The sequence below is a fragment of the Equus quagga genome, chromosome 16, assembly GCF_021613505.1.
Source record: "Equus quagga isolate Etosha38 chromosome 16, UCLA_HA_Equagga_1.0, whole genome shotgun sequence".
In the NCBI taxonomy this organism is placed as follows: Eukaryota; Metazoa; Chordata; class Mammalia; order Perissodactyla; family Equidae; genus Equus; species Equus quagga.
The window spans coordinates 80,182,229-80,210,017 of record NC_060282.1 but is presented as its reverse complement, the minus strand read 5'-3'; the positions used below and the strand labels follow the sequence as shown (position 1 = coordinate 80,210,017).

Genomic DNA, 27,789 nt, shown 5'->3' with positions numbered 1-27,789 from the left:
TATCAAGCCATTAGGCAAAATCACTTGTATAGAAAAAAGTATTACAATCCTATCATTCTGGAAATGAATTTAAGTTTTTCACCCAACTTCACAGAGGGATGTGACTGATTCAGTCTCAATGGCAAGGGAAAATTTTTAATAGATTCTGAGGTTTGCAGTGCTGGCCATGTTTTCACGCTGGTTCAAGCAGACGCATTTCATGGGTTTTAATACATACCAAACAGTGTTTACTGCTTGAATACCCATGACAGCAAATCTGAGATAGGTCAGTCAAGTTAGTTTGATGAAAGAGATCTGATTTTCTTCTTGTGCTGAAGCTGAGAGCAAAATGGCACCCGTGAATTAGAATCCTAGGAAAGAGGTGTTAGCAAGGATTTGTGGGTTTTGTCGTGACTTGTTTTCTCTCTGCAGATGTGTCTGGGGTGGGCTACCAGCGACAACTTTTAATGAAAAGATGCTCTCACTTTTCTGCCCTTCAGAGGCTGTGGTGGACGGTGATTGCTCAACAAAAAAGCTGCTGTTTCGCCCTCCGCTGTACACAGGAGGGTGCGGAATTTGGCCAGCTGTTGAAGCAAAGAGGAGAGTTAGTTTCAGCACAGAACATCACACCACTGTTAAGGAACTGCCCTGAATAGAAAGTTGAGAAATGCGTAACCTCCCCTCTACCAGGAACTAACAGTGTGGCAATGAAAACTATCTAAGTTATGGGTCATACATAATAAAGCGCCTCTTTTGCTAAATTCTCGCCACTAGACAAATAAGTCTGGGTTCAAAAATCAAGTATATGATCATTCTTTATTTGAAGCTCAAAGTAATAAGAGGAAACATTTAGAATGTGGTTTAAAGAGTACATTTCTAGAAATCGGAGAATGTCACGTACAACGGCAGAAAGGCACAGTGGCAAGGGCACTGTGGGGCCTTCAGAGCTGGGTCCCAGGCCTGGTTCTGCCACTAACCAGCTTTGTGACCTTGGCCAAATCGCTTATTGTCTCTAGTCTTCAGTTTCCTCAGCGATAAAGTGAAGCACTGGACTGGTGGACCTCAACAGGTGTCTTCCAGCTCTTGGAACACTGACCGCTTACAAGCACTGCAGGATAATATGGCCCCAACATTCCCAATCATGGGAACCGTGCGGTGTTCACCCTGTAGAACTTTGATCTTACAAGTATCGTTTTCCTTTAACTAGATAATTTTGCTTGTGTTCACCAAACTTATGCCTTTTAAAGAACTAACTATGGCAAAAAGCCTAGGGCCCTTCAACCTCTGATAATGTTTAAATACAATTTGAGAAGTATAGGCATATTTCTCACTAAAAGAGCTTAATTTTCTTATACTTAAAAAAACACATCTTACATACTTCATATAATACACAAAGCATCAAGAAGAAAATAAAACTTACTGGTAATCACATCACAAGATCTATCCTCCTGTTAACATAATGGAGTATATCATTCCAGGTGTTTTTCTATGTAGACACACACACTCATGCGTGCACTGGTGCACACGCATGCGCGCGCACACACACAGACATGTTTTATTAAAAAATGAGCTTGTGCTTTTTTTTCACTGAAGCTCACACTTTTTTGAAACCTTATTTTTTCACTTAATGTATATCGCAGATATCTTTGCATGTCAATAGGTATAAACATATGTCACTAATTTTAACTGCTGAAAAGCTTTCTATTATACGCATGTTTTATAAATTATTTAACAATTCCTTGGTGATTTAATAATATTTATTAAGATTTAGCACAATTCTACAGTAGTAAAATGAAGATTAGGTAAATTATTTGAATAATTCTACTGTCTCAAAAATGTAATACATTGGCAATTAACACAAGTAAGTTTTTGGTGTTTGTTTTGCTGTTTTCTTTGAGTATAGACAATTATTGTTTCCGTCATCATCAGTTAGCTGTCCAGGATGGGAAGCAGAGGTGATGGGGGTCCTTCACAATAGACAGGCAATGGTTTATTTATAACCATGCTCTATGGAAATAAGTTTGGGTGTCATATACAAGCAGCCATGTATTTCCACAAGTGATATTCTGAGGTATCTTTTAAAAGGGTATAGATATGGGAAAGATGAAACAACTATTTACAACTTGCTATTACTCATGTTTCAGTAGACCAGATCACTACAGCTAAAGCCAGATGAGACTTAACTAATTCCCAAGCAGTAGAGGCTGATAAAATCCAACCTCTGGAGCCACAAGGAAGGCGCCCAGCCTTCTGCAGATCATGGTAATCCAGGTCTTTCTGGAGTGGCCACTCCAGGTGGCTACACAAGAACCCCGATTCCCCTGAAGATCTTGGCTTTACTTATCTCCCCAGCCCGCTTTTGGCTCCTCCGCAAGCTGATCATGGCTCCCTACCTCTCAACACCTTAGCCTCATTGGTCTGGAACTGGAACCTACTCTCCATCTTTCTCTGAGCAGCCAGCTCATTTTGGTAAGAGCCCCTGAACCCATCCTGCTATTTCATCAAACCCCTTCCCGTTTTGGCTCTGGGTCTCCGTCCCAGTCACTTAGCCGAGCTAGGGAAATCCTGCACCCGCCGTCCTGGCTCAGATCTGCCTCTCTTGGCTCTGGTGTCCTCTACCACGGCGTTGGCCTCAAAATGCACACCCCTAGCTTCCTACTGGTTTCATCCCCTCACTGAGCCCCAGGCTTCATTCAGGCAGACAACGTGCCCCTCTGTCACCAAGGCTGACTCAGCATCCACCTGGCTCCTGGCAGGAGTCTCCTCAGATCAGCCTGGAGGAAGCGGTGGGTAAGACCTGTTTTGCTATTTTCTTTGGCTCTAACACTGAAATTTTTATTTCATTGTAGTAACCTCAGTAAGCAGAAATACTCTTTTCTAACATTTTGGAAACAGCTTTGGTTATGTCACTCTAGGGCTCAAATGTCTTTACCAGCACTCCATTGCCTGCAAAGTTGAGTAATAATAAAAATAAGCTCTCTCTTATGGATTATGGTGGACCAGGTATGTGCTAAGTGTTGACATTCCATTATCTCATTTAATCCTCCAAACAACCCTGTCAAAGACACACTATTATCTCCATTTTAAAGATGAGGAACTTGAGGGATAACTAGGAAGGTTCATCAAATAAGCCATCTGGCAAATAAGCCATGTACTAACCACGGCATTACATTGCATCTCTAACTTTTTTCTTTTCTTTCTTTTTTTTTTTTTTTTTTTGCCATTTTCCCCTAATCTCCTTTTATTATGGAAACTTTGACACACACACAAAGGTAGAAAGAGCAGAATAATAAATCACCGTCACCCAACTTCAACGACCACTGACATATGGTCAATTTTGTTTCATCCATACTCTCACCCATTCTTTCTCTCCAACACCCATCCCACCCAAACTGGATTATTTTGAAGCTAATTCAAAATATCACTTCATTTTGGGTGTAAACATTTCAGGGTATATCTCTAAAATACACCACATTTCTAACCCTATCTAGACCCCAAACAAACTTGCCAGCAGGACTCCCCAGCCTCTGGACCACTCAGCGCCAGCTCCTCTTTCTAGCTGCTCTTCCGTTGCTTCCACACACAGGGCCCACTCTCAGCCAGCTCTGTGAAGGTGGTCCCAGAGCATCTGAATGAAAAGGCTATGAGGTGGATCTTAAAAATTCAGGTCCTGGACCCTACCCCAGACCTTCTGAACGAGAATTTCTGATAAGGCCCAAGGACTCACATTTTGATAAGCTTCCCCAGGTGATTCTTGAATACACTGAAGTTTGAGAACCACAGGTACAAAGTGGCCCACATATTTTCTGCATGTCTCTTTCTTGCCTTTAGTTATTCCATTCCTTCCTGAAATTCCTCCCTTTCCTCTACTATTCCCAACCAGCTGCCACTTTTTAACTAACCCCACTGTCAGCTCTTTCATGAAATCTTTTCCTGATTTCTCCACTGAAAAATAGTCTCTCATCTTCTGAATTTCCCGTACATCTTATATTCTGTTACAGTACCAAGCACTGTAATACAGTTTTTTATGCATTTATTTTATCCTCACTATTAGATTATAAACTACTTGAGGACAAGGGCCATTTTTAACACTTCTTTGTATCTCTTGCATCCTGCCTTGCAAGAGCTGGCAATTATTAAACAATTCCAGAATTGACTTGTACTGTCTCCTACAGTTTAGAACTTTAATTTCAAAGCTAATTATACAGAGTTTTATATATTAAATCAAAATTAATGTTCAAGTGAATGAATTCTTTCCTCATTTCACATATAGTCTAAAGATGCAAAAGCTAAAGAAAATATTCCTAGATCATTAATTACAAAATAAGAAATTTTACTATTAAAAAAGAACATTGGCGTTTGCTTCCAGATATGTTGGACTAAGACCTTGCAGACAATCTCCCTGCAGAAACCAACTCTAAAACCAGACATAATACAAGAAACAACTAGCTGCAGGTCCTGGAGAGTGAACAGAAGCAGAGGGATTCAGGTGGGGGGTTCATGGCAACTTGCAGGAGAGATGAAAGTTCTACACATGAGCTCCTGTCCAGCTAGTTTTTCACCTGGAGCTGAGCGGAGTCTGCACACGGTTGAAATAGGGTGCACCTGTCTTGCAAGGAAAGAGTCAGAGAGAGGATCCCCAAGCACCATGCATGGCTCTGCTGAGACCAGAGCTGCTGCACAGGAAAGAAAACTTGCAGTTCAAGGCCAGCAAAGAAAATTACTTACTAACACAAAAAACAATACTCATCAGAGAAAAATAACGGAATCCAGAATCTCCACAACTTATTGTTCATAATATCTAGAATACAATAAAAAGTTCCTTAACGTACAAAGAATCAAGAAAATGCAACAACATTCTCAAAGGAAGAGAAATCAACAGAGCTGGACCCAAGATGACAAATTTGGAGCTCACAAGGATTTTCAAGCGGCTACTTTAACGACCTGAGGATGATATGAAGTTAAACAAAGCATCTTTTTTAATGCATGAGAAATCTCGGCAGAGTAATAGGAAGTCTCAGCAAAGAAACAGAAAGAACAAAAGAGAACCAAATAGAAATTTTAGAACTAAAAAACATAATTTCTAAAACAAAAAATTCACTGGATAGACTCAATAGTCAAATCAACATGACAGATGAAAGCGCATATGAACTCTAATATGGATCAACAGAAATCACCCACAGCAAAGAACAGAGATTAAAAAAAAGATTTAAAAGTAATAGAGCCACGGGGACCTGTTAGATGATATTAAAAAATCAAATGTACTTATAATTGAAAAATTAGAAAGAAAGGAAAGCAGAATAGGGCACAATATACACAAAAGTTAACTCATAAGTAATCCAAGACTTAAATGTAAGAGCTAAAACTATCACTTAAAGTAGGAAAAAATATTTTGTGGCATATAGTTAGGCAAAGATTGCTTAAACAGTACATTAAAAGCACAAACTATAAAAGATAAATTGATAAAATGGACTGCATCAAGATTAAGACTTTTGCTCTTCAAAAGACAAACAAACAAAGGCAAACCATAGACTGGGAGAAAACTTTTGCAAAATCTTTATTGAAAAAAGCGCTTTCGGGTCCCACCTGGTGGCGCAGTGGTTAAGTGCCCACGTTCCGCTTTGGCGGCCCCAGGGTTCGCCAGTTCGGATCCCGGGTACAGACATGGAACTGCTTGGCACGCCATGCTGTGGTAGGCGTCCCACATATGAAATAGAGGAAGATGGGCATGGATGTTAGCTCAGGGCCAGTCTTCCTCAGCAAAAAGAGGAGGATTGGCAGCAGTTAGCTCAGGGCTAATCTTCCTCAAAAAAAAAAAAAAAAAGAAAGTGAAAAGGGCTTTCATCTAGATTATATAAAGAACTCTTACAACTCAATAATGAGAAGAGAGATTAACCAATTTAAAAATGTGCAAATTATTTGAACAGATACTTCACAAAAGAAGATATAGGCATAGCCAATAAGCATATGAAAAAATGCTCAGCATCACTAGCCATCAGATGGATGCAAATTAAAAATCACATATAGCCACTAGAACAGCTAAAGTTAAAAAGACTGATAATACCAAGTGCTGACAAGGATGTGAAGCAACTAGAAATATCAAACATTGCTGTTTGAGCACGGAAGATGGTACATCTACATTAGACAACCAAACAGTAGTACCTTACAAAGTTAAACATGAATGTACCACATGATCTAGTACTAGGGGTTACCACAAGGCATGACAATATGTGTTTACAACAAAGTGTGTATGCCCATTATCCCTAACATCCAAATACGGGTAGCTGTTATTCACAATAGCCAAAACCTGGAAGCAACCTAAACGTCCACCAATTGGTAAATATTAAAAAGTAATGTGGTATATCCATACCATACAATATTACTCAGTAATAAAAATAAACAAAATAAGTGAATCTTAAAAACATTATGCTAAGCAAAAGAAGCGAAACACAAAAGCCTATGTACTGTAAGATTCTATTTAAATGAAATTCTAGAAAAGACAAAATTCTTGTGACAGCACCTCAGTGGTTGCCTGGGGCCATCGGTGAGGAAATGGATGGGGTGCAAAGGGGCCCCAGGAAGCTTTTTCAGAAGGAATCCATTCTATTTCTTGATTGTAGTGGCTTTTCGTATGATAATATATGACAACTCAAATCATCAGCTGCACAGTAAAATTCATGAATTTTATTGTATGCAAATACAACAAATGAAAAAGAGATTTTTTAAAAAAATAAGCATAGAATTAAAGTCAAGTATTCTTGCACACCAAATTTCAGCAGATGAGTAAGCCAGTTTAGATAATTTAGAACAAACCAAAGAGACTTGGCAGGAAAAGTCAGCCTTCCAAAGAAAATGACAGATCTGTCATCAAAAGTATCAGAAAACAGTCCATCTGTTTACTGGCCTGGCAGTGAAATCCAGCATTTCAGTAACTGACGCTGAGGCAGAAAAATGGACTTGAATCGGGAAAAAGGAAATGAAAACCATCTGATTTGCCATTTAGGTCAAACAGTGACTTGGCAAGAAATAGTAGCAGAAAAACCTAGAAAAAAATTTGGCACCAACTTACTAAAAAGAGGATTTAATCTTCACAGCTAGTGACAGTATATGGTGGAATTGAAACATGAATCTAAACAATGTTTCCCAGCGACTTCAAAAATAAAGAGCTGCCAAAGCTGAGACGAAGATCCTCTTTTGGAAAGCAACTCTTAAGTCGGTGGTATACACAAAAGACATTTTCACTTAACTTTATATAAAAGAGCTAAGCAACTGAATAATTTGATTCGTATTCAAAACATTTTGTGTTTCAAATTCTTTAAATAAACTTTTTATTTTAAAACAGTTTTAGATTTACAGAATTATTGCAAAGATAGTACAAATGGTTCCGTCAACCCCACACTCAGTTTTCGCTATTATTAGCATCTCGCATTATGGTACAGTTTTCAAAGTTAATGAACCAATATTAACACATTATCGTTAACTAAAGTCCATCTTTTATGCAGATTTCCCTTGTTTTTACCTAATGTCTTTTTCTGTTCCAGAATTCCATGCAGGCAATGTCATTACACTTAGCAGTCATACCTGCCTGGCCATTTTTTGATTGTGACAGTTTCTCAAACTTAGTTTTTGAAGATCTTGACAAGTTTGAGGAGTACTGATCAGGTTTTTGTAGAATGTCCCTCCGTTGGGCTTTGTCTGATGTTTTTCTTATGGTTAGACTGGGACTGGATTTTTCAAATATCTTTTGCTCCCTTTTGTAACTCTTAAAAGCACCATAATGTCATATTATAATAATTCAGATTATTGTTCAGATTATCATCTCCATCTTCAAATGAAAATGTCCGAAAGTATTCTGGCTGCAGTAGATTTAAGCGAATGCTTCAAAGTGAATTGCCAATTACACAAAAGCTCTAAAATGCAGCTATTTTGTATACTCTAAAACACATTAATAGTATTATTAATTCATTAGCCTCAAATAAGATTCAGTAGTGAATGCACGGCTAGGCAGTCATAATTCCTAAACTTGCAGGTGGTTGTTTTTGATTAGGTTAACTTTATGCAGCTTAAGTTGCTAAATTATATATTTTTATATATTCTCTCCCAAATCACAGGTGGATTAAAAAAAAGCTATTTTCCAAGTGGCTTTAAGGAGTAAAGATATCTCTGAAATATGAGGGAAACATGATCTCTTATTATTAACTAGCTTGATATTATAATTTATTAACTCTTACTATTAACCTGTCCAAATTTAACAAAGGAATGTAAAAGTAAACAGTTTAGCACATGAAGGGGAGAAAAATGAACTCCATTAACAAGGCCACTGAATCAGCAACAGGTCATTTTTCTCATGACACAGCTCACCTTATTTGTGATGGAAAAATCCACAGGGACTTCATAGTCAGTCAGGCTCTGGATTTCTATCCAGACTTTCATAAAATGTTTTAGTATGTATGCTCCAGGTTATTATTTGGCTCTCATCCTAAAGACAAGGTCAGCAGAAGTTGGACGTGTTCAACACACCATGGGAAAATGCTACCTGACACGACCCTGGTTAAAGTGACCCAGCATGACTCTCTGATTGGGGGAAAAAAATAAACAGCCAGGCAGGTGGGCCAGCTTGGAACAGAAGTAGTCTATCAGCTGCAAAAATTACTAGACTGTGTTCTGGCTAAGATTTTGTAGCACCGAATTCAAAAAGGAAAACAAAACGAAACCAAGCACAGCATCCCAGGGCACAGAGCATTTAGCTGTCAGGTTGGTGGTCACACGGTTCCGGCTCAGAGCAGGGTTTCTGGGCATCCAGGCACCCTGACCTGAGGACTGCTGGGCCACCATGGGGGCTCAACAAGCACTTATCAGAAAAAGGAGTGAGGAAATGTCTTTACAAGTAGAGCAGAGGGGGCCACCCCATGGGGTCCTAGTAAATGCTTGAAGCCCCTCATGCAGCCTCACCAAAGTTTTGTCAACAAAAGCCAAAAGACCGGATCGATTTCTTAAACTTGGCGGGCACACACATTTCTCAGCACCTGTCATGGTTCCCACTGTTCACTTTCTGAATGTGGAATCTGCCAGATTCAGGTCTAGGGACTGAGGTCAGAAAGGAGAAGGTCGTCTTTCAAAAGCAGCCTGTCTCCTGATTCTCCCGATGGTATCCCACTCTGTTTATATCTCAGACCAAACAAGAAAACCAAAACAGAGGAGTACCGCCTTCAAAGGCGCACTTCGTTTCCATCAGTCTGTGTGCACGTGACACTCTTGAGAAGTGGGAAAGAAATCATCTAATCGTGAGGGTCAGATAAGAAAGGGACGTAAATCCCATGTGCTTCAACCAGGGACGTAAATCCCATGTGCTTCAACCACCCATCTGATTAATGAAGGGAAAACACAAGCTTCATTACGCAGCAGAAACTAAGGGCAGCGTCGTTGGAATAAACGAATAAAAAGACTCAGCCCAGTTTCCTCTGGTGAGTCAGGATCAACCAGGAAGAAATGACGTACCTGTTGAGAGCTGATATTTATAGGCTGTTTTAAAATGATCCATGTGACGCTCTCAAGCAGAGGTGGGACTGTCAGGGAACCTGGGTAAGTCCAGTAGTCCCAGGATGGAGGAAGCAGAGATAAGGGGTCAAAATTCGTGAAGAGAGTTTGTTTACCCTGGGGAAGAAAAGAGAATCCCACAGATGACAATGGGAAAGCTAAACACAGACCTCAAAAAAGAAAAAACCCAAAACTATATCCAACGAAATATTATTTCACTGGAATTCTTTAGTTCATGGAATACTTTAGCAACTGCCTTTTGTATCTTAAAAAAAAAATTGTCTGCCTTAATCTAAAAATTTTAGATGAAGGAGCACATTGCCAAGATTTATTTAAGAAGCACAAGATTTGTTTTAATATAAGTGGTCTTTCAAATGTGTTCCAACTAAAGGCTTATTCTCTAAAAGTCCAATACCAGAAACTAATTAGGTGTAAGTGGATTTATTAGCGATGATTTTGGATAATTCAAGACTTCTTCATGTTTTCCAGAGATAAGTGGTAATAGTTACTTCTGCTCTATTGGTCAAGCATGTTCCCAACTTGCTTCAAAGCAGGAGCATACGCAATGTCTAAGATGTATACTGTTAAAAGAAAATAAGAGAATGCAGGAAAAAACCAGGAATATATTAGTCATTAGTAAATAGTAATTAATTTTACCTTTTCTTTAATGGAATCCAAAGTGTCAGTAATCTTTTGCAGTTGGGAATTATGTTCACCAACCTGAAAACATGAAATTTCGAAAGAAATGGTTACAGTAGCAAATCAGGTCTGAATCACTCCATTTTGGTCACTATTTTTAAATTCTTTTTTTGAAACACCTGAGCTGTCCCAGAACAAACAGTGATTGTTCTATAATGAAGCTCTCTTTTCCCTGCTGGCCTTATCAGGTCCAAAGAATCTGAATAAGAAGATACTATTACAGGGCTCCTTGGTCGAACTGTAACTCTGATGCCAAAACTAGTAGTAACAGCTTCATATTTCTTTAACTTTAGGAATGTTTAAGAGAAATCTTGCTTAGGAAAATGTTACTTAATACCTGCATTATTAAATCAGATGTGACTTCTAAACCGAGATCCAAACTGAGTATTGTGACATCAAAACATTAGAGAAAAACATCTCCCACTTTCGGCCTAAAGTGATTTGAGGTCCCGAATCAAGGCAACGTGTCATCACCAGCAGAATTCTTCAGAAAAATATATGTACCTCTTTTCATCATTGCAGGTGTCCTGAATCTACCTGAAGCTTTTATGTCCTTCACGATTGAAGTATAATTTCTTGTCCCACTTGGGTCCCACTGCCACCACCGGACTTGGTGGCCAAAGGAAAGGACCTGCTGCCAGCCTTGCCACTCCCCCCGGTCCCAGCTCCTATGAGTTACAACATGGCACACGGAGTCAGCGGCATAAGAGAAGCGCACGCCCTGCAAGAATGCGGTCACAGTGGGAGCTGAGCGGCTCAACCCATCCACAGGTATTATGACAAGGATGCTTGTCTGAGTACATGCGAACACCAGACAAAGGAAAATACAACAAGATGAGAAGAAATGGTCAGTGCTTTTGGAACCACAAACCATTGTGGTAGAACTAGTGCTTCAAGAATGAGGAATCTGACCTTTACTCTGTCCTGTATCCCTAAATATTGTGTAATCAGGAAGAGCCTAGAACAAAGATTTTCTTCTCGGGATCTCAGCTCTTCCTTCTGCTGTTCTTGTGGCTGTTGTTGCTATTCACATAATAACAATCAATGGACAATGAGAAGAATCATAAGACAATGCTCCTAGGGTAGTTCTGGGCCTTTAGATGAACCATAAACTAACATACACATTTTTAATATTCATTTCAAAAGGAAAACACAAAACCTAGAACTAGTTGACTATGAAAAAATGGTAGACTGTCTGTTCCATGACTGAAACCCTTTATCCAACATGGCAGATTATCTTAAACGAAATCTGTGGATTCTCACCTGTAAAAATACGCCCAAGACAGCTAGTCCATCGGGCTCATGAGCTGCCTCCACAAAGCTGGGGTATTTGTCTGAATTCCAGTGAACAACATGGAGCTGAAAGGGAAGTGCACAATATAATTCAAACAATGTTTTTTTAAACATTCTTAAAAACATAAACGCAAATAAAATGTTTATACAGCTGTTCTGGTGCTGTGTACTTACATGTATAATGTATTCTTCACAAGAACCTTCGACAGAACCCTCATATCTGCTTTTGTCCAAAAACTAAAGCACAAGAAGTGAAGGGCCATGGTCACTTAGCTAGTCTGCGGTGCACTATGCATTAAGGTCCACATCACCATTTAGAAAGATCTGGAGCATCTGGCCAAGCCCCTCTAGCCTGAACAACCTCCAGCCATTGCTCCCAAGCCACTTGGGGCCCCTCTACGTCTTCCACTGACGGGACTGCAACTGAGCAGCCTTAGATCAGAGCCGAGCTGGTGGCAGAGTCCAGCGAACGAGCTCAGTCTCACAGGCGGGGGGATAATCTACTGCCCCACAGCAGGTTTTCAGGGACAACCCTAATGTTAAGGACAGCACCAATTGTTCCTGAAACTGCCCGGTCAGATGTTCCTCACTGTCATTTAAGACTTTTTATTGCTCGAAAAGGCACATTCTCCTTAAGAGTAACTATTTTAAGCAGTTTTCACAAGTTTACTACCTTCTATAAATATGTTCAGATCCTTTGCTGAGACCAAGTTTTAATGTGGAAAAAGAGGCTTCAGGGTCTAGGAACCAGAGGCGTCTGAGGAAGAAAATGAGAGGGAGCTGGTGCTACCGAGGAGGGGAAAAAGGAAAGAAGGAGAGAGGGAAGGAGTTGGAGAACCTGGAACCCTAGAAAACAGCACCTGCCTACTTCACAACTCCACCCGCTCACAAGTGGCCTTCTGCAAGCTCACAGTTGTCCTAAATGTTCTGCCACTGTTAACAGTGCAGAATCCCAAACACGCCAACAAGTGCGAAAGATTGTAGAATAACAATAAGGCAGAAAACCACTCTTGGAGGATCTTCATTCCTGGTTAAGGGACGGACAAACTGAGATGACATAAGCCAAGGGAAACGGGACACACCCAAATGATCTGGCCAAGATCATGACTAGACCATGTTGTCCAAGGACCCTATATGAGGGATGGACTTCAGATAAGATCTCCTTCAAAGGAATCCTTTTGGCATTTCAGAGAGGAAACTCTTATGAAGGTTTTCATGCACAAATCACCCTTCTGGCTGACTGTGACAGAGAGAATTTAGTATATTCAAATACATGTTTTTATCCCAACCTTTAAATATAACTTCACATCTTACAGGCAACTAATATGGGGGGATTTCTGGATAAATAAAAATTACTGGGGCTGGCCCCGTGGCCGAGTGGTTAAGTTCGCGCGCTCTGCTGCAGGCGGCCCAGTGTTTCGTTGGTTCGAATCCTGGGCACAGACATGACGCTGCTCATCAGACCACGCTGAGGCGGCGTCCCACATGCCACAACTAGAAGGACCACAACAAAGAATATGTAACTACGTACTGGGGGGCTTTGGGGAGAAAAAGGAAAAATAAAAACATCTTTAAAAAAAATTACCATAAACAGTGAACTATAAAACCATAAACTAGTGCACCATCCATAAACAGTCAAGGAAGACTGTGGGATGTCCAGACAGAAAGTATAAAAGTGGCTTCCTGGGGCGCCATGTTCTGAGTCGGTGTGAGATAGCTGGGGGAGGAACAAAACCTAAAAACACTGGATGATGAAACAAAATTCATTGGGGTCACATGAGATAGATGACATTCCACTGTAAGGGAGGGGCTAAAAAGAATGCTAAAGTTGTTTTCAATGGCTCTGCGCCAATGCGTCAGTTCACTTGGGAAGAGATGACCCCAGAAAGATAGAAAGACATGAAAGGACTTCTTCAGCTTCACAACCACAACTGACTAGAAAATGAATTTGTAACTAAAGAGAGGTGAATCAATATCTTCTACTGGTTAAAAAATGGCAACTATTTGAAATATTCTGGGAAACTAGAGCAAGAAAAATCCTTTTTTTAAACAAGTCGTTCTCTCTCCCACACACCTTGCTTAACTGGCAGCGATACCATCACAGGAAATGATGTCACTTGAGTTAAAATTCAAACAAACAAATAGCAAACACACATTTCCTGACAGACGATGTCAGCTGCAGCGACTTGAGCTGAGCAACAAGAAGTCGTAGCCATTGCAAAAATGGGAATGATAAGATTCTTCCCTACTGGAAAATGATTTCTAAATAATAGTATTATTCAACCTTAGTATTCTTTAAACTGCATACTATTAATATGTAAATAAGCTTAGTAAGCCAACATCACCATTAATGTTGAAATCATAGTTTTACTATCAACTACATATTTAATACGCTATTATATATTCTTCATAAACTGTAATCAGAGTTCCAACTATGGAGCGGACGGTTAGCCTACTTTTTGTAAATGCATAACTCTTGAGATGAAGTTGTTCATGATTGAGATCACTTTAATCTCTCTCTGTAATGTCACAAATCCTCAGACTAGGCCCCAAATTAAGTTTTTATATGTTGTTTTTTCCTTTCTTTTCCTCTTTTTATTTTTAAGAGGATACAACTTGATGATAGTCATGAAGTTAGGTACAAAAGTGGCTGGAAAAACTACAACACTTTAGAATCATTTCTACCACTGAGCACAGAAGAATTCTTTTGAATCTGATACCAAATGCAAGTGACTCCCACATACCTCCATCTCCAGCCCTGACCTCTTCTTGAAACTCCAGGTGTGTATCCAACGGCCTCCTTGAACATGCGCCTAGAGCATCTAATAGGCATCTCAAACGTACCACGTCCAAATCAGAAGGTGAATTCCTCTCTGCAACCTGCTCCCCGTGGACTTCCCCATCTCAGTAAATGGCAGAACCATCTTTGCAGTTGATCAAGCCAAAATTTCAGGGCTGCTTCTAGACTCCTCCTTTCCCTTCTTTTAATCTTGACCTCCTTTTCATTGGCAAGCCCCACTGATCTTACCTCCCAAACACATCCTGGATCTGCCTAGCGGTCTTCCCCTCCACCACCCCCATCATTGCTCACTTGAACTCCTCCATAACCTCCATATTTGTCTCCCTGCATCAACATTTGCCCTGCCTCTTCTCCACAAAGCAGCCAGTTCTATTTTACAAAATATAAAGCAGGACATGTCATTCTGCTGCTCAAAACCTCCCGCTGTCTTTGTCCCGTTACATTAGGGATAAACTCCAAACTGCTCACCCAGCCCCACCAAGCCCGACGTGGAGTGGGCCCTGCCTGCCTCTCTGGGACACAGCTTGTAACTTCTCCTCTACCGTTAATTCCAACCCCAGAAACCAACTTCTTCCTCTGCTTGAACACGCCAACCTCCTTCCCACCTGAGAACATTTGTAGTTGCTGTTCCTACTTACTGGAAAGCTCACTCCAGATTCTGTCCTGGTGCTTCTCCTGGTCATTCAGTCTCAATTCCCATACCATCTCAAAGAGGCCTTTCCTGACCACTGGCTCTGCCAGATCCCATGGTATGGTTCCCATCAGAGAACCCACCACATTCCTCTTACTTATGTGTTTGTTTACTTCTAACACCCCACTAACCCTCTGGTCTGACCCAGACTTCCTCTTTCTCCATCGACATTTCCTGTCTCAAACCAGAAACACTAACTCCACCCCTCCCTCAGCCTCAGACCCAATCAGTCAACCAATCCCACAGCCGCTGCACCTCCAGCCAGTCCTCCAATTGCACTATCATCTATTACCTTTAATAGATTTTAAACCAGCATCCATCTAAGATATTTTTAAAAAGTAAATATGGTCACTTCCCAACTCAAAGCCAGTCAGTGACTTCCCACTGCACTTAGCTTGAAGTTCACAATCCTTACCGTGAGTCACCTTAGTGAGATCTGGCCCCTCCAGGCTCTCCAACTTCAGCTCTAACAACCCTCCCCTTTGTTGTCCATGCTCTGATCACACTGGCCAGTCTGTTCTACAAACATGTGATGGTCTTTTCCCACGCCAAGTCCTCACACGTGATTTATGCAGGTGTCTCTCCCCTTCGCCTGGCTCACTCCCACTCATCCTTCAGATTTTGGGTTAAAGGCCTCTTCCACAAGGAAGCAACCCCAGGCCCAACCCTCCTTTCTTCCAGCACTCCCCTCAGGATGAACATGAGTAGGCTGGGCAAAGACTGGGGACACAGGATCTCAATGAATTCTCAGAGTAAATGAATGAATGCATGGACAAATTAAATAAGAAATAGCTTTAAATACCTATTAAAGAACAGTATGAAATTCCAGCTAAGGCTTTATCCACTTTGAGACGGAAAATCTACAAAGGCGGGAAGTGGAAGAAGTACGAAAGTGGAAGGTGTAACCATAGAGAATCGTGACCAGTTTTCCTGAGTTGCTTAGGAAATTTACAAGGCAGGGATCCAAAGCCGGCTCTTAATCCCCACAAAGCTTCTGAGACTTACAACAATATGTTAAGTTTAGAACACACAAAAAATTTAGAAAGCAAACATGAAAAGTATTCAGATTATATAAACAGAGACACCATACAGATCCAGGAGTCCCACTTTCTACATCTTGGCATCTTTTGTCCACTGCCACGGGATACTCTGGATGTATATTTCATTCCTCCACCCTCAGAACAGAGTGGGTCCCATGCTCTAAGCACTTGGCCTCAGACAAAAGTGCTTTAGTAGGCGAAGTGGGCATTTTGGTTGATAGCTTCAAAGAACTGATGTATATGGTAATGGAAGAATAAAACTGGAAAGAAGTTCCATTTGCTGGATTTCTCTCAACAGCAGGGCTATGAAGCAGCATCTAAATCCACAGCTCAGTAACCACGAGAAAATGAAGAAAAACTATACTTGTCTGCTAACATTGCTCTGTCTTGCCTAGATGACCCACAAGCCAAATTATTTTCACTCAAATAGTTTTGGCTGAGTCACACAATAATTCACTTTCATCTCATGGTAAAGTTGGGTGTTAGCAATATTTAATTGTATTAAAACTTGAAGTCTATCCTTTAACCAGGGGATTAGAAAAAGTAGAGTATTATTAATGAATATAATTATAAGGAAAAGGCATAACTTCCCAATCAAAAAGAGACAAGTCAACGAATGCTGTATTGTGCTATGCTTTACCAATGACCTGAGCAATTAACAGAGATTCCATTTCATACCTGTAACTGTAGAGGTAATGTAGAGTTTAGGAGAGTTTGAGTCTTTATTTTTCTTCCCTAAGAGAAACTTTGCCATTTACCATCACCTCTATAATATGGACTTTACATGATATTAGTACAGTCCATATATATTTGTGTCTGGACCAAATACATACAAGTTGGGCCTAAAACAAATGTTTCATTCTCTTCCTTCCCACTGGCCTTTAGGAAACACAACAGATATTGTAGAAAGAGTTTGTAATTTGGGTTTCAACCCATCTCAACTGCCTCCTAGCTGGATAAGTTACTTAATCTCTCCAAGTCTCCAGTTTACTCATTTCTAAAATAGACACAATAACCCTATTATGAAGCTCTAATAATAGATAGATAGCTCTAATAATAAGAGCTTAATAATAATTAAGCTCTAAGCTCTCAGAGTTGGTTTAAGACTCAGAAGGGCTGCATTCGTAGCTCTCATATTGATACACTCTCATCGTGATGAAATAAAGCAACTTCAGATACAGAGACATCTAATTGGCTTGGGAGATATTTGGGGCCAAGGAAATTGTCTTCTGTGCCCCTTAAATGCCACCACATAGGAAAACTCTGAATCATGAACCTGTCTGACGGCTTACCTCTGCGGCATATCTCACTCCGTCCACCACGTGCTCAGAGCCATGATCGTCCGCGGACCCCCAGTGAAGATGGAACTGCCGTAGCCTGTAGCTTCCAGTGAGAGGACCCCCACGCAGAACTAAACATCAAAATTGTTAGCAAGAAAAAAATATTTACACACGGTGCCACAACCCACAACATCTCCCTAATTACTCAACATGTCCACGTCCTCCAAGAAACTTTATACAAATGTGTCATTCAGTTTGTTAACAGGAATACATCTTTTAGGTACTTGAGGAGTGAAAATAAGCACTGAAAATGTTAGAGAGCCCACAATACAGATTTTCATGGAACATCTGGGAAATCATACCAGACGCACTAACTGGAAAGTCAAAGAAATTAGGAGTTCTTAAAGGTTAGGAATTGCACCATTTAATGGCGAATGTCAGCCTCCACAAATAAGGATGTAATATGCAATGAGGTCCATCTTGAACTTGGTCAAGCAGTCTAGCATTACGGTTAGAGACTAGGATTCAGCATTTAGAAGACCTGGGCACACGCTCTCTTTACAAACTGTACAATCCTGCACCAATTCTAACTTTGAAGCTTCAGCTTGCATGTCTAGAACCTCAAGATAGTAACACTACCTCCTCCTACTGCTGTTGTGAAAACAGAGGAAAAATTGAACACAAAACACTCATTGCCTGGCACACAGTCAGCATGCTGCACATTGTCAGCTAGGACTTCTACTTCATTGCTGTTAATATTACTACAAAAACTGGCAAAGTAAGCACATCTTCTGTACTTGAATTCTATCTGGGGAAATGTGAACTACAGGACAAACTAACCCTTTTTTAAAAATCCATCATATCTTTGTCACTTTGGCAGAGTATATTTTAGGACTCTGCCTCAACAAACACAATCTCTAAAATGATTGCAATAGACTCTTAAGTATATAGAAAAGCTTCTTATAGAAAACATAGTCCTCTACTGCCTCCTCCCAATGAATCTTTATCGAGCACGCTTAAAGGATATGGGAGGATAAGGAAGCACTGGATGTTGAATACACCACACTCATTACTAAATTCCCGTCAATATCCAATAGGATTAAGTGTCAGATTGGTGAGGTGCAGCCATAACAACAGTTTTATTGAAATTACCTACCTGCTTAGAGATTATATATATATATATATATACACGTATATATGTGCTATATATGTCTCAAAATTTGTCAAGAATAATCAACTTATATAAGAAGCAAAAGATGTGAAGAGGTATCACATGGAAACAGCAAGAGAAAAAGGAAGAGATAACACATTTGCCTAAGGCACATCCTTCTTTGAGCTGCCCTAAGGTAGGAGAAGGAATAATCCAGACTGCTGTCTGTATTGACCAGGACAACTGAACTCATTGCCCCCTGCTGAGTTTGACTCAGCTGAAGCTGAGCATCAGTGAGTAAGAGCCGGTGTAGCGGCTGGAATCACGGACCTGGGAATAGCCCCAGCTCAGCCACTAAGCTTGGTGATCTTTCAAAACTCACTTAAGCCTTCTGGGAGCTTCAGCTTTCTTGTCCATACCTGTGTTTGTTTGTCTGTCTATTTTTAATTAGGAGATTAAATTGGATGCTCCTTACCTTGTAAAATTCTCAAAACTGCCAACAGAAAAAAATTATGAGCCCATGTAATAAAATTTTTTTGGAAGGGTGAATGGTTGGGGCTTTCTTTAGATTTATTTGGATTCAGATTTCTTTACAATAAATAAAGATAGCTATTTTCAAAGCCCAGGAAAAGTAAAAGCGAAGAGAGAACCACTTACTTCAGACTGCAGGGCTCGCTCTTCTGCTACTCTGTTACCAATAGAGTAATTCTACTATTTCTTCTCCCACTGGACAATGTTCATGAGGGCACAGACTCTGCCTGCTCGGGTCCCTACTGTACCCATTACCTAGCATAGTAACCATCACAGAGGAGATGCACGATAAATACTTGATGAACGAATGAATAAGATATTTGATTTGTCTTTAAACAAACAGTTTCAAAGATAATTCACAGATAAATTAATTTAAAAGACACATTTCCCTAAGTGACTCCATCCAGAATGGATGCAATGGTATTCCAAACGAAAAGATTTGCAATCAACAACTCTATTGTCCTTTTTTTTTTGCTGTTGCATAACAAGACCTGGCTGAACCATAAAGTCATTCCTTTACAGATAAAAAGCAGATTAGAGAATTTGAGTAATCAATGTGGAATTGACTTTGGGAGAAGATGCAAACAAGACAGCTCAGGAGAAAGAAAGTGATACCAAAAACCACACATTGTTACGGAAACGTCCCAGAACAATGGTTGATCTCTAGAAAGACTACTCTGAATCCATGATTTACAGCCCGATTAGCACAGCTCTGCATATCTGGACTCCACATGTGAGTGTTTCAACTAAAACATCCAAACAGGGACTACAAACAGCAAACATCTACTTGTGAAGACAATTCTCTTGGAGAAGCTCTCTTCCAAAGAAACACGGATGGGTGGGGAAAGTGAGTCAAAATATCAAGGTTGATTTATCACTGACTTTGAGACAGTTCATAATAAAACAGTCAAACTATGGTGTAACATGAATAATGGCAGCAAAAATTATCTGTAATGAGAACGATTCAGTGTTTTCAAGCGTCAAATTGTTTATTTTACTTTCCAACCTAGATGAGTAAATAAATACTATAACCTCCATCTTATGTCTCAAAATGAGTAATCATTTCCCCAAAATCATACTTGGCATACCTATATATCCATTTATCCTTTCAATAAGGATTTTATTATAAACCTATTCCAAATAATACACTCATATAAGAGATCTATAGAGATTAAGAAACTAGAGTAAAATGCCATAAAAGTTTGGGAAAAATTTAATATCTTAGTAAAAGGGTCTTTGTCATTTGTTAGATGCTGTAAAGACCAACAAAACTGTGAAACTAGAAATGTATGTGTTACTCCAGTGAATTTGACTTTTTAAAACTGTTAGTAATGTCCTAACCCAACTCATTTTCTGAAACTACACTGTAGTCAACTGCCTTGAATGATAAGCAAGGCTGGCAACAAAATCAGAAAAAAAATCAACTTAAAAATCAACACCTTTGTCTGTTCATGCAATTACTGTCTATCCCACTAGGATACGAACTCCTTTAAGGTAGAAACTGTCTTGTTCCTCCATATGCCCAGTGCCTATGACAGCGCCTGGACCATTAATGTTAGTAATATGAAATAAGAAAGAGACCTGGCCTGGAGGGGCACTCCTCCAAGACTTCAGTTTGTAGGGTTGATACCAAAGTGACCTGGGAATGGGGGAAGAGCATATTCTCAGGACTAGCGAGTCTAACGACAGTCAGCCTAATGCACTGCTCTCTGAAGGAAAGCTAACGAACAGGACATCTGTGTTGTGCTTGAAATCTAGGAAAGGAGGAACCGAAGAGCACACGTCTGCCAAGGTTATAAATGAGAGAGAGAAGACATGGATGTTCCTAGTCACTGGGGCCTGAATTCTTTATGAAAGCCAAGACAGCCCTTGCCAAGGGTGTCTTCTTTTGCTCTGAGCATACACACACCAAGGTACACTCTGATCACTCATTCATTCAACAATTCTTACGAGCTTACTAGGGGTCAGCAATTGCGTCCAATGATAAGTATGCAATGGTGAGCAAGGCCATCCCTATCCTCAAGGAACTTATAGTCTAGTGAAGGAAACATAATGACAATAAAGTTTCATAATACATAATTGTCACAGATTACCAGTTCGGTGTCCTGGAGATCTTGGCTCCCGGGGGTAATCACACATCTAAGGTATTCTTCCCCCATATCGTTTTCTGTTTTTTCCTTTTTTAATGTATAATTTAAGATCTTGTGAATTTGGATGATTTCAGGGAGTTACCTAGAACTGGACAATTAGAACTAGATAACTAGATTGTAACTGGGAAATTGACAATTTCTAGAGATAAAAATTAAAGAATAATCATTCAATCCATAAAGGCACCAATATTCCTACGAGTCCTTTCTTAGCAAGAAACCAGCTTCCTTCCTTTCGATGTTTTTTTAAATTTTCAGCACAACATGTCTCACCCAGAGAGAGGACACAGACCATTATTATTTCTTTATGTTTTATTATTATTATTAGTTATTAATAGTTAGTTACTGAGTGCTTACTAAATGCCTGGAACTCTCTCATTTATTAAAATATAAAAATTAGTACACAGCCTTTAAAAACTAAATGCTCAAAAATGAGTAATCCACCAATGTTTAAACTATTTAGGTGTCAACTGGTAAATATTAATTGATTTCTGGTGGTGTGTAATTTTATTGGGACTTAACCTATGCATAATAAGGCATGCTGTACCCTAATGCCATTTCACGGTATTTTCCATGTCCTCCAAGAATGTTTTTACCTTAATCACACATTTATTGAGTACCTACTGTGTGCCAGGCACCATGCTGGGTAGATGAGTAAGACATAAGCCTTGCCCACAGGGAGCATTTAAGTCAGTGGAAAGAGAACCACCTGGCAATTACAAGGCAGTGTGGAAAGTTCTGTGGTAGGACAAGCCTGGGATGTCACAGGAGGGTGAGGGGGCCAGTCAGGTGGGGTTCCCAGAGAGGCGAGATCCTATCTGAGTCCAGAGAGACCAGCAGCTAAGAGGAGAAACCGTGGTCTTTCCTCATGAGATTCCTATTTCCACTTTACTATGGCCAATAGGAACTCTTCCTCAAGAATTTCACACCCACCTGCTCCCTTTCTAAAGGACTTTTAAAGGACTATTAAAATTCCAAAGCACTGTTTAAGGACAGGGTAGGCAGCTGTCCAGCCAAACAAGCCCTCCAGGACCACGAGGAAGGTTTCGTGCCTGTGGTTTGTTGACTGGTAGGATTCAGAGTTAATTTTGGTCAAGAATGTCTTCTTTACAAAATGGAAACTGTATTATTCAAGTTAAAGTAGTTTGCTCAGAAAGTATGTTTGTGGTTTTTATAGTTTACCAAAGAAAAAGAAAAATCAGCAGCAACTTATGATGTTTGCCTATAGTGGTTTACACCCAAATCACCATGAAACATTCTCTTTTCATTTTTCTTCAGAAAAAAAGAATGAGAATCATGACCTATGTTATGTAGCTTCTATCTGGGATGGGTACAAAGTACTTCACAGACATTTTCAATCAACCCTGGTAATTTCATCGTGATCTAGATAGGATGAGCTCTTCATTGACGGGAGGGGGCACACCCTACCAATCTCAGACGAATGTCAAATCTGGAAAAGACAAAGCCATTCCACCAGTTAACCTGACTTAAAGGGAAAAGGAGAGAGAGAGAAGGTGGAGAAGGAGAGCCAGGGAAGGGGGTTAGGGGGAGAAAGAGAGACCTGGATCATCACAGAGCATATTAGAGTAGGAATTGTTATAACTACAGGTGCCTACATTTATAAAGAAAAAGCTGAAAGTTTTAAGTGAAGGTAATCTAATCATTTCTTATTCTAAAACTAGGAATGTAGCCTTTTTTTTTTTTTACATTTGAGCTATTATAAACAGTATCAAACTACAGTTATGGGTGGAATAAACTTTGTCCTTAGAAGCTTTGGACTACTTTTCCAACGCACCCATTACATCAACCATATCTATTAACACAGATTCACAAAACTGAGGGCTTGAAGGAAAGACAAGTGAATATACATCAAAAGTGAGGTCTCTCCTCCCCCAAAAAGTTTAAAATACTATATGTTAATCTTTTTTATGCATTTTTTTACAATGTTCTGATGAAAATATATCACTTTTATGAATTTGACAAATATGAGGAAAAACTTTCAAGAGTTTATAGTTTTTGCTAACAATATAGCATTACATAAATACAGAAAATTATTACTAAAATAAATCCAAGCTTAATGAATAAGTGAAAACTTTCTTCCAATTAAGAATTTTTTAAATTTAACTATATCATTAATAGAGCAAACACAGAACATATATTAAATTAAAATAAAAATAATTTGTCAGAAGGCTTAAAGTGCTCCAAAATATGATTCTTTCTAATCTTCCCTTTCATCTTACTTTTAAACTTGATACTGTATATTCCTTGGGCAGTGGGCATGCTTGAAGAAGGATTAAATGTTCATATTAAGGAAATGCTCTTCTCTACTTCATTTAGTTGATAAAATAACAGGTATTAAAATTTTATTTGGTAGGTCCATTATTTACTGACAGTGTGAAAGACACTATCCTATGAACTAATCAAACAAAACTTCTATTACAAGTTCTAGCAAAGTACCAATAAGGAACATACAAGGCACAGGTGTTTCAAATACCAAAGATAAGAAAGTGCAGTCCACTCGTCCAAGCCCCTCACCCTCACCAAAAAAAGAAATAGCCAACCTGATTTGTTCTCCGTGTCATCAAAGCCAACACTGAAGGAGTGGCCACTATTACTGATGATTTTAGCTGAGCTGGGGTCATACTTGATAGTCAGAGGTCGGAGCGAAGAGTCATATTTCACTTCCTTGGTTTTAATCTCTATTGGAGATTGCTGATCCCCATCGGCAATAGGGAAAAATTCATTCCAATGAACAGGACCTTAAATAAATAAGACCAAAAGAAAAGGATTAAATAAGTTATTTGATTCAACAAATATCTGTTGAGTGCAGTGCACTGTGCTTGACATTGAAGAAAAGACAAAGATTAATAAAATAAATCTTTTTCCGTCATCCTTCATCCTCAGGACCCTAGCATCTAATTGGTTTTTTTTACAAGACTAGTAACTTATTATAGGTATAGAAACCTCCTGGTTTGCCTTAATTCATTTTTAGAATTAAACTAATCCTTGTAGACAAAAGAGCATGTAAGTTTTATAAAGAACTTTCCAAAGGTATCCTTCACCAAACTAAAAACAACGGCACAATTCATCTTCGAAGAGAGTGAGATTCAGTCTCAGCTCCAAGAAGGAGCTGTGCTAGCTCCAGAGGTCAACAAATTTAAGGGCTGGCAGAATTTCTGGAGCTGAGAACGCTGTGTAGAGAGAAAGGATGTACTTCTTACAGACGCTATCCCTACTGCTTTCTTCCATCACTCAGTGGTATCTTTGGCTGTTGCCCAGGCCTCAACTCAGTTCCCTTGGATGCACAACAGGCATACTAAAGAGATATATAGATTTTTCTCATATAGGCTCATCCAAATAAAATGGCTGCACCATGTCAGGAAATGTAATATTGTTGATTATCTGCAGCGGAGTCGGGTAACTCTTTCTTTCTTCCCACATCCCAGAAGGTCCTCCTGTGGTTATTTTGCTACATTTGAATTCCAACACAAGGGACACCTGTCATCCTGATCCTCTACCCAAAAAGATAAAATTGCATCAAGTTCCCAAACCAGACATGATTCGTAAATGGATGCGAGCTAATAAGCTGGTAATTCGCTTGTCGGTTCTCTTCATTGTGCTGGGAGACTCTATTCAAGTTCCGCCTCTCAAAATCCACAGCAGGGTTGCAGCTTCAGGTAAGCTCCAAGCCATCCTGCAGTCATGAGTCACTTTATAGGTTAGAGGCTCTTATTAGCTCCTCAACTTTGCCCCCAATTTACACAGCAACCACCAGGTAAGTGGAGCCCCGGGCTACTGACTAAGCTTTTCCCTCCTTCACTACCCAACTAACTGGATTTCTCTAAAACTCAAGTACTTATTAAAATAATATGGTATGACAATTAAACAAACATTTGTCACTAACAACAACAAACATCTTTAAAAGATAAGATTTAGGATAAAATTTCAAGCAATGCAAATATATCACAATAATCAACAGCTTCAGTCTCTAAACCTAATGCTGCTTATTACTCTTGATTTTGGCAAAGGAGAAAGCACAAATTCTTTCCTCCCCATAGGCGTCAGGTACAATACATAACCACACACATACCTTAAAAGTTGTTCTCCCGTGAATCTCACACTTTTGACTTCAAAGCAACTTGAACATCAAAAGTCTTTGCTTACAACTTACTAGAGCAAAGGCATTACATTTCCTTATTTATTAAGTACTCTCATTTACCTCTCTAGTCCTTTTTTTAATGTGAAAAATGTTTTCCATTTCATTGCCACCAAGTATGACAATCTAGAGAGAATTCGATGTCAAACATGCAATGCATATGTTGCAACATGTTGACTTTTTTCCAATCAGGAAAGTATCTTTCTCCTCCTAATTCCTTTACTCCCCTAGTTCCAGTCCTTTATAACCAGAACTATTTTTAAAAGCAGAGGCAAGCCAAAATAAAATAAAAATAATACTACTTTGTACCAATTACTCAATATTGTCTGTTAATGTAATCTGATGGTAGGTTCATTTCCCTGCCTCTGAAAGAGGAGCCCCCTTTGTAAAATTTTGCAAAACATCCAACTTTTAACCCATTTAAACATAGTTCTTAAGTACAGATAAATGGTGGCTCTTCCATTGATTCCGGAACTTTTGGATATCCATAGTGATACGGAGTTTTCAAAGGCAGTCACATTTCCTAAACTAAACCAATAAAATTGTCAAAGGTGGGTGGAAGAAGTTGTAAGTTATTTGTGCAGATGGTGCCCCCTTCCAGTGCCTCCTGTCTTGATGTTTCATTTTAGCATCACTACTGTTCCCAGTTTAAGATCCCTTTCATCTGCTCATTCACTGCTTTTGCCAGTCTAAACAGAAAACAAGTAACACAACTTGTCCAGTCGGGTTACAACACTTTCCAATGGGATTTTGCCAAAGTTTATCTACTTAAAGGTGTGGTCCTCAGGAAGCTATTGCATCTAAAAGAAGGGAACGGCCCTACAATTCTCAGCAGAAATACGGAATCCCTCCTTGTTAATAATGGCTTTTCTGAGGTGGATTGTTAACATTTCTGAAGGCGAGCTTCACTGGAGCCAATATTTTCTACTACATTAAAGAGCAATCAACACTCATTGATTGAAAAATACCCTTCTTCCAAACCATAGTGAGGGCACTGTTGACACCCAGTAACTATTAAATAATAATAATAATAATTTCAGCAGAGAGAAAAATTAAAAGAAATTTGTTTTGTGGGATTTTTTTCCCCCAAACATAAATTGGAAATTAGCAAAATGTAAGATTATAATTATGGTCTCAGTCAAGAAGAAACCCACCTAAATTATACCTTTCATTATTAATGCTCTAAATTTCATCTGTTGCCATTTTTAAACTGGCAGGTTAATCATAACCTCAAAACGGCTACAATTAGAAATGAAATTTTTCTGTCTCTTGGTCAAAGTAAGCTTTCCATAAAATCTGACTTCACAGTACTGTTCGGTAATAGGCATGTTAATCCAAGGAAAATATTATTATTACTGTTACCATTCACAGACCTAATTTTGACAGTGATTCACTACAAGGCTTTCTTGGTGTCCCTTTGCAGTTACTTCAAATAACCAGTTCAGCTTAATGTAAAAACCAGAAAAATGGTTTACTTTTGATAATTGAGGATATACGAGAAGAAAAGTACAATCTAATTACCATTGTCATTCCTATGAATACATTTTTTCCAAGGTGTTAAAATTTCAGTAATCTTTTGCTAATACTTAACCTCTACAAGGATGCTTGTGGAAGGAGAGGAAGAAAGAGTGGAGACGTGGCGCAAAGTATAACTTCATTTCCCAGAAAGAGCCTGAAGTCTTCCTACAGCCAACAGTACGGGTCAGCCAAACGCAAACCGCCGTGCGAGTATTTTACAGCAGTAGCTATTAAGAAATCGGGAGTATTCTGGTTGCCAGGAAGACAACTTACATCTTCAGTGTCGCAATCCAAGTTATTAAAATTTCTTAAACGTATTTTCAAATATTTCCCACGATTTGCTTCCCCTGAGTGAACAATGAGCTTAAAAGACTGAAAGTGAACTTGTCCTCAATTCCTGCAAGTATGTCACCAGACTTCCAATCTCCGCGCCTTTAACCGAGGAGTGCTAACTAGCAAAGGTCCTGGGCTTTTCCAATGAAAGTGACCGGGCAGGCGGGACGATTTCGGGGTCTGGGGCATCTCTGCAGGGCTTGCACACCCCAACTCTCACCCCACTGTCAACGGGACCCTCCGAACCGCGCCTTCCCGGTCTACACTCGCCGGAGCCGGCGGCCCGCGCAGTGCTCCCGGCTTAGAGGAAGCGCAGGCTCTCCCGGCGGGCACGGGCCAGCTCCCCACCCAGCCCCCCGAGGCGGCGGGCGCTCACCGTTGTGCTCGCCGTACCCCCAGCTCAGCCTGGACATGGTCCTCGGGGCGGGAGGCGGAGGAAGATGCGGCCGGGCGGACAGAGGCAGGCGGGCGGGCGGGCGGGGGCCGGCCCGGGGCGGGGACGCGGGCGGCAGTGGTGGCCCCCGCGCCCGGGCCCGGTGCCCCAGGGGCGGGGCGGGCGGCGTCCCGGCGCAAGTCCCTCTCGGTCTGAACTCCGGGACGAGAGCCTGGGCTCCACAGCGAGGCGAGGAGGGAGC

General features: G+C 40.0%; 1 protein-coding gene across 5 annotated transcripts; it reads right to left on the bottom strand.

Annotated features, from left to right (window-relative positions):
• Nucleotides 1–108: 108 nt before the first annotated feature.
• CA13 (carbonic anhydrase 13) lies at nt 109–27,678 on the bottom strand. 5 transcript variants are annotated; one of them, XM_046642467.1, is made up of 9 exons: nt 26,895–27,025; nt 23,709–23,906; nt 17,332–17,450; nt 11,683–11,745; nt 11,479–11,574; nt 10,174–10,236; nt 9,478–9,633; nt 8,341–8,458; nt 444–563 (listed from the first exon to the last, which is right to left on the bottom strand). In XM_046642467.1, exons 1-8 carry the CDS (start codon nt 26,959–26,961, stop codon nt 8,378–8,380), a joined length of 843 nt encoding a protein of 280 aa, XP_046498423.1. In that variant the 5' UTR covers nt 26,962–27,025; the 3' UTR covers nt 444–563; nt 8,341–8,377. The 5 variants fall into 5 exon arrangements, with proteins under 5 accessions (XP_046498422.1, XP_046498421.1, XP_046498425.1 ...); XM_046642466.1 differs by lacking the exons at nt 8,341–8,458; nt 26,895–27,025 and adding an exon at nt 27,531–27,678 and having other exon boundaries at nt 109–563; XM_046642465.1 differs by lacking the exon at nt 8,341–8,458 and having other exon boundaries at nt 109–563; nt 26,895–27,021.
• Nucleotides 27,679–27,789: the final 111 nt, after the last annotated feature.

Bases quoted from the DNA above. Each gene is read 5' to 3' on its own strand.
- CA13 (XM_046642465.1), bottom strand. From the start codon at position 26,961: ATGAAGTTATACTTTGCGCCACGTCTCCACTCTTTCTTCCTCTCCTTC. The intron at 11,746-17,331 runs GTAAGCCGTCAG...CTTGTGCTTTAG, and splicing joins GAGTGAGATATGCCGCAGAG to TTTTTGGACAAAAGCAGATA. The intron at 10,237-11,478 runs GTGAGAATCCAC...TCATGTTTTCAG, and splicing joins TCTTGGGCGTATTTTTACAG to GTTGGTGAACATAATTCCCA.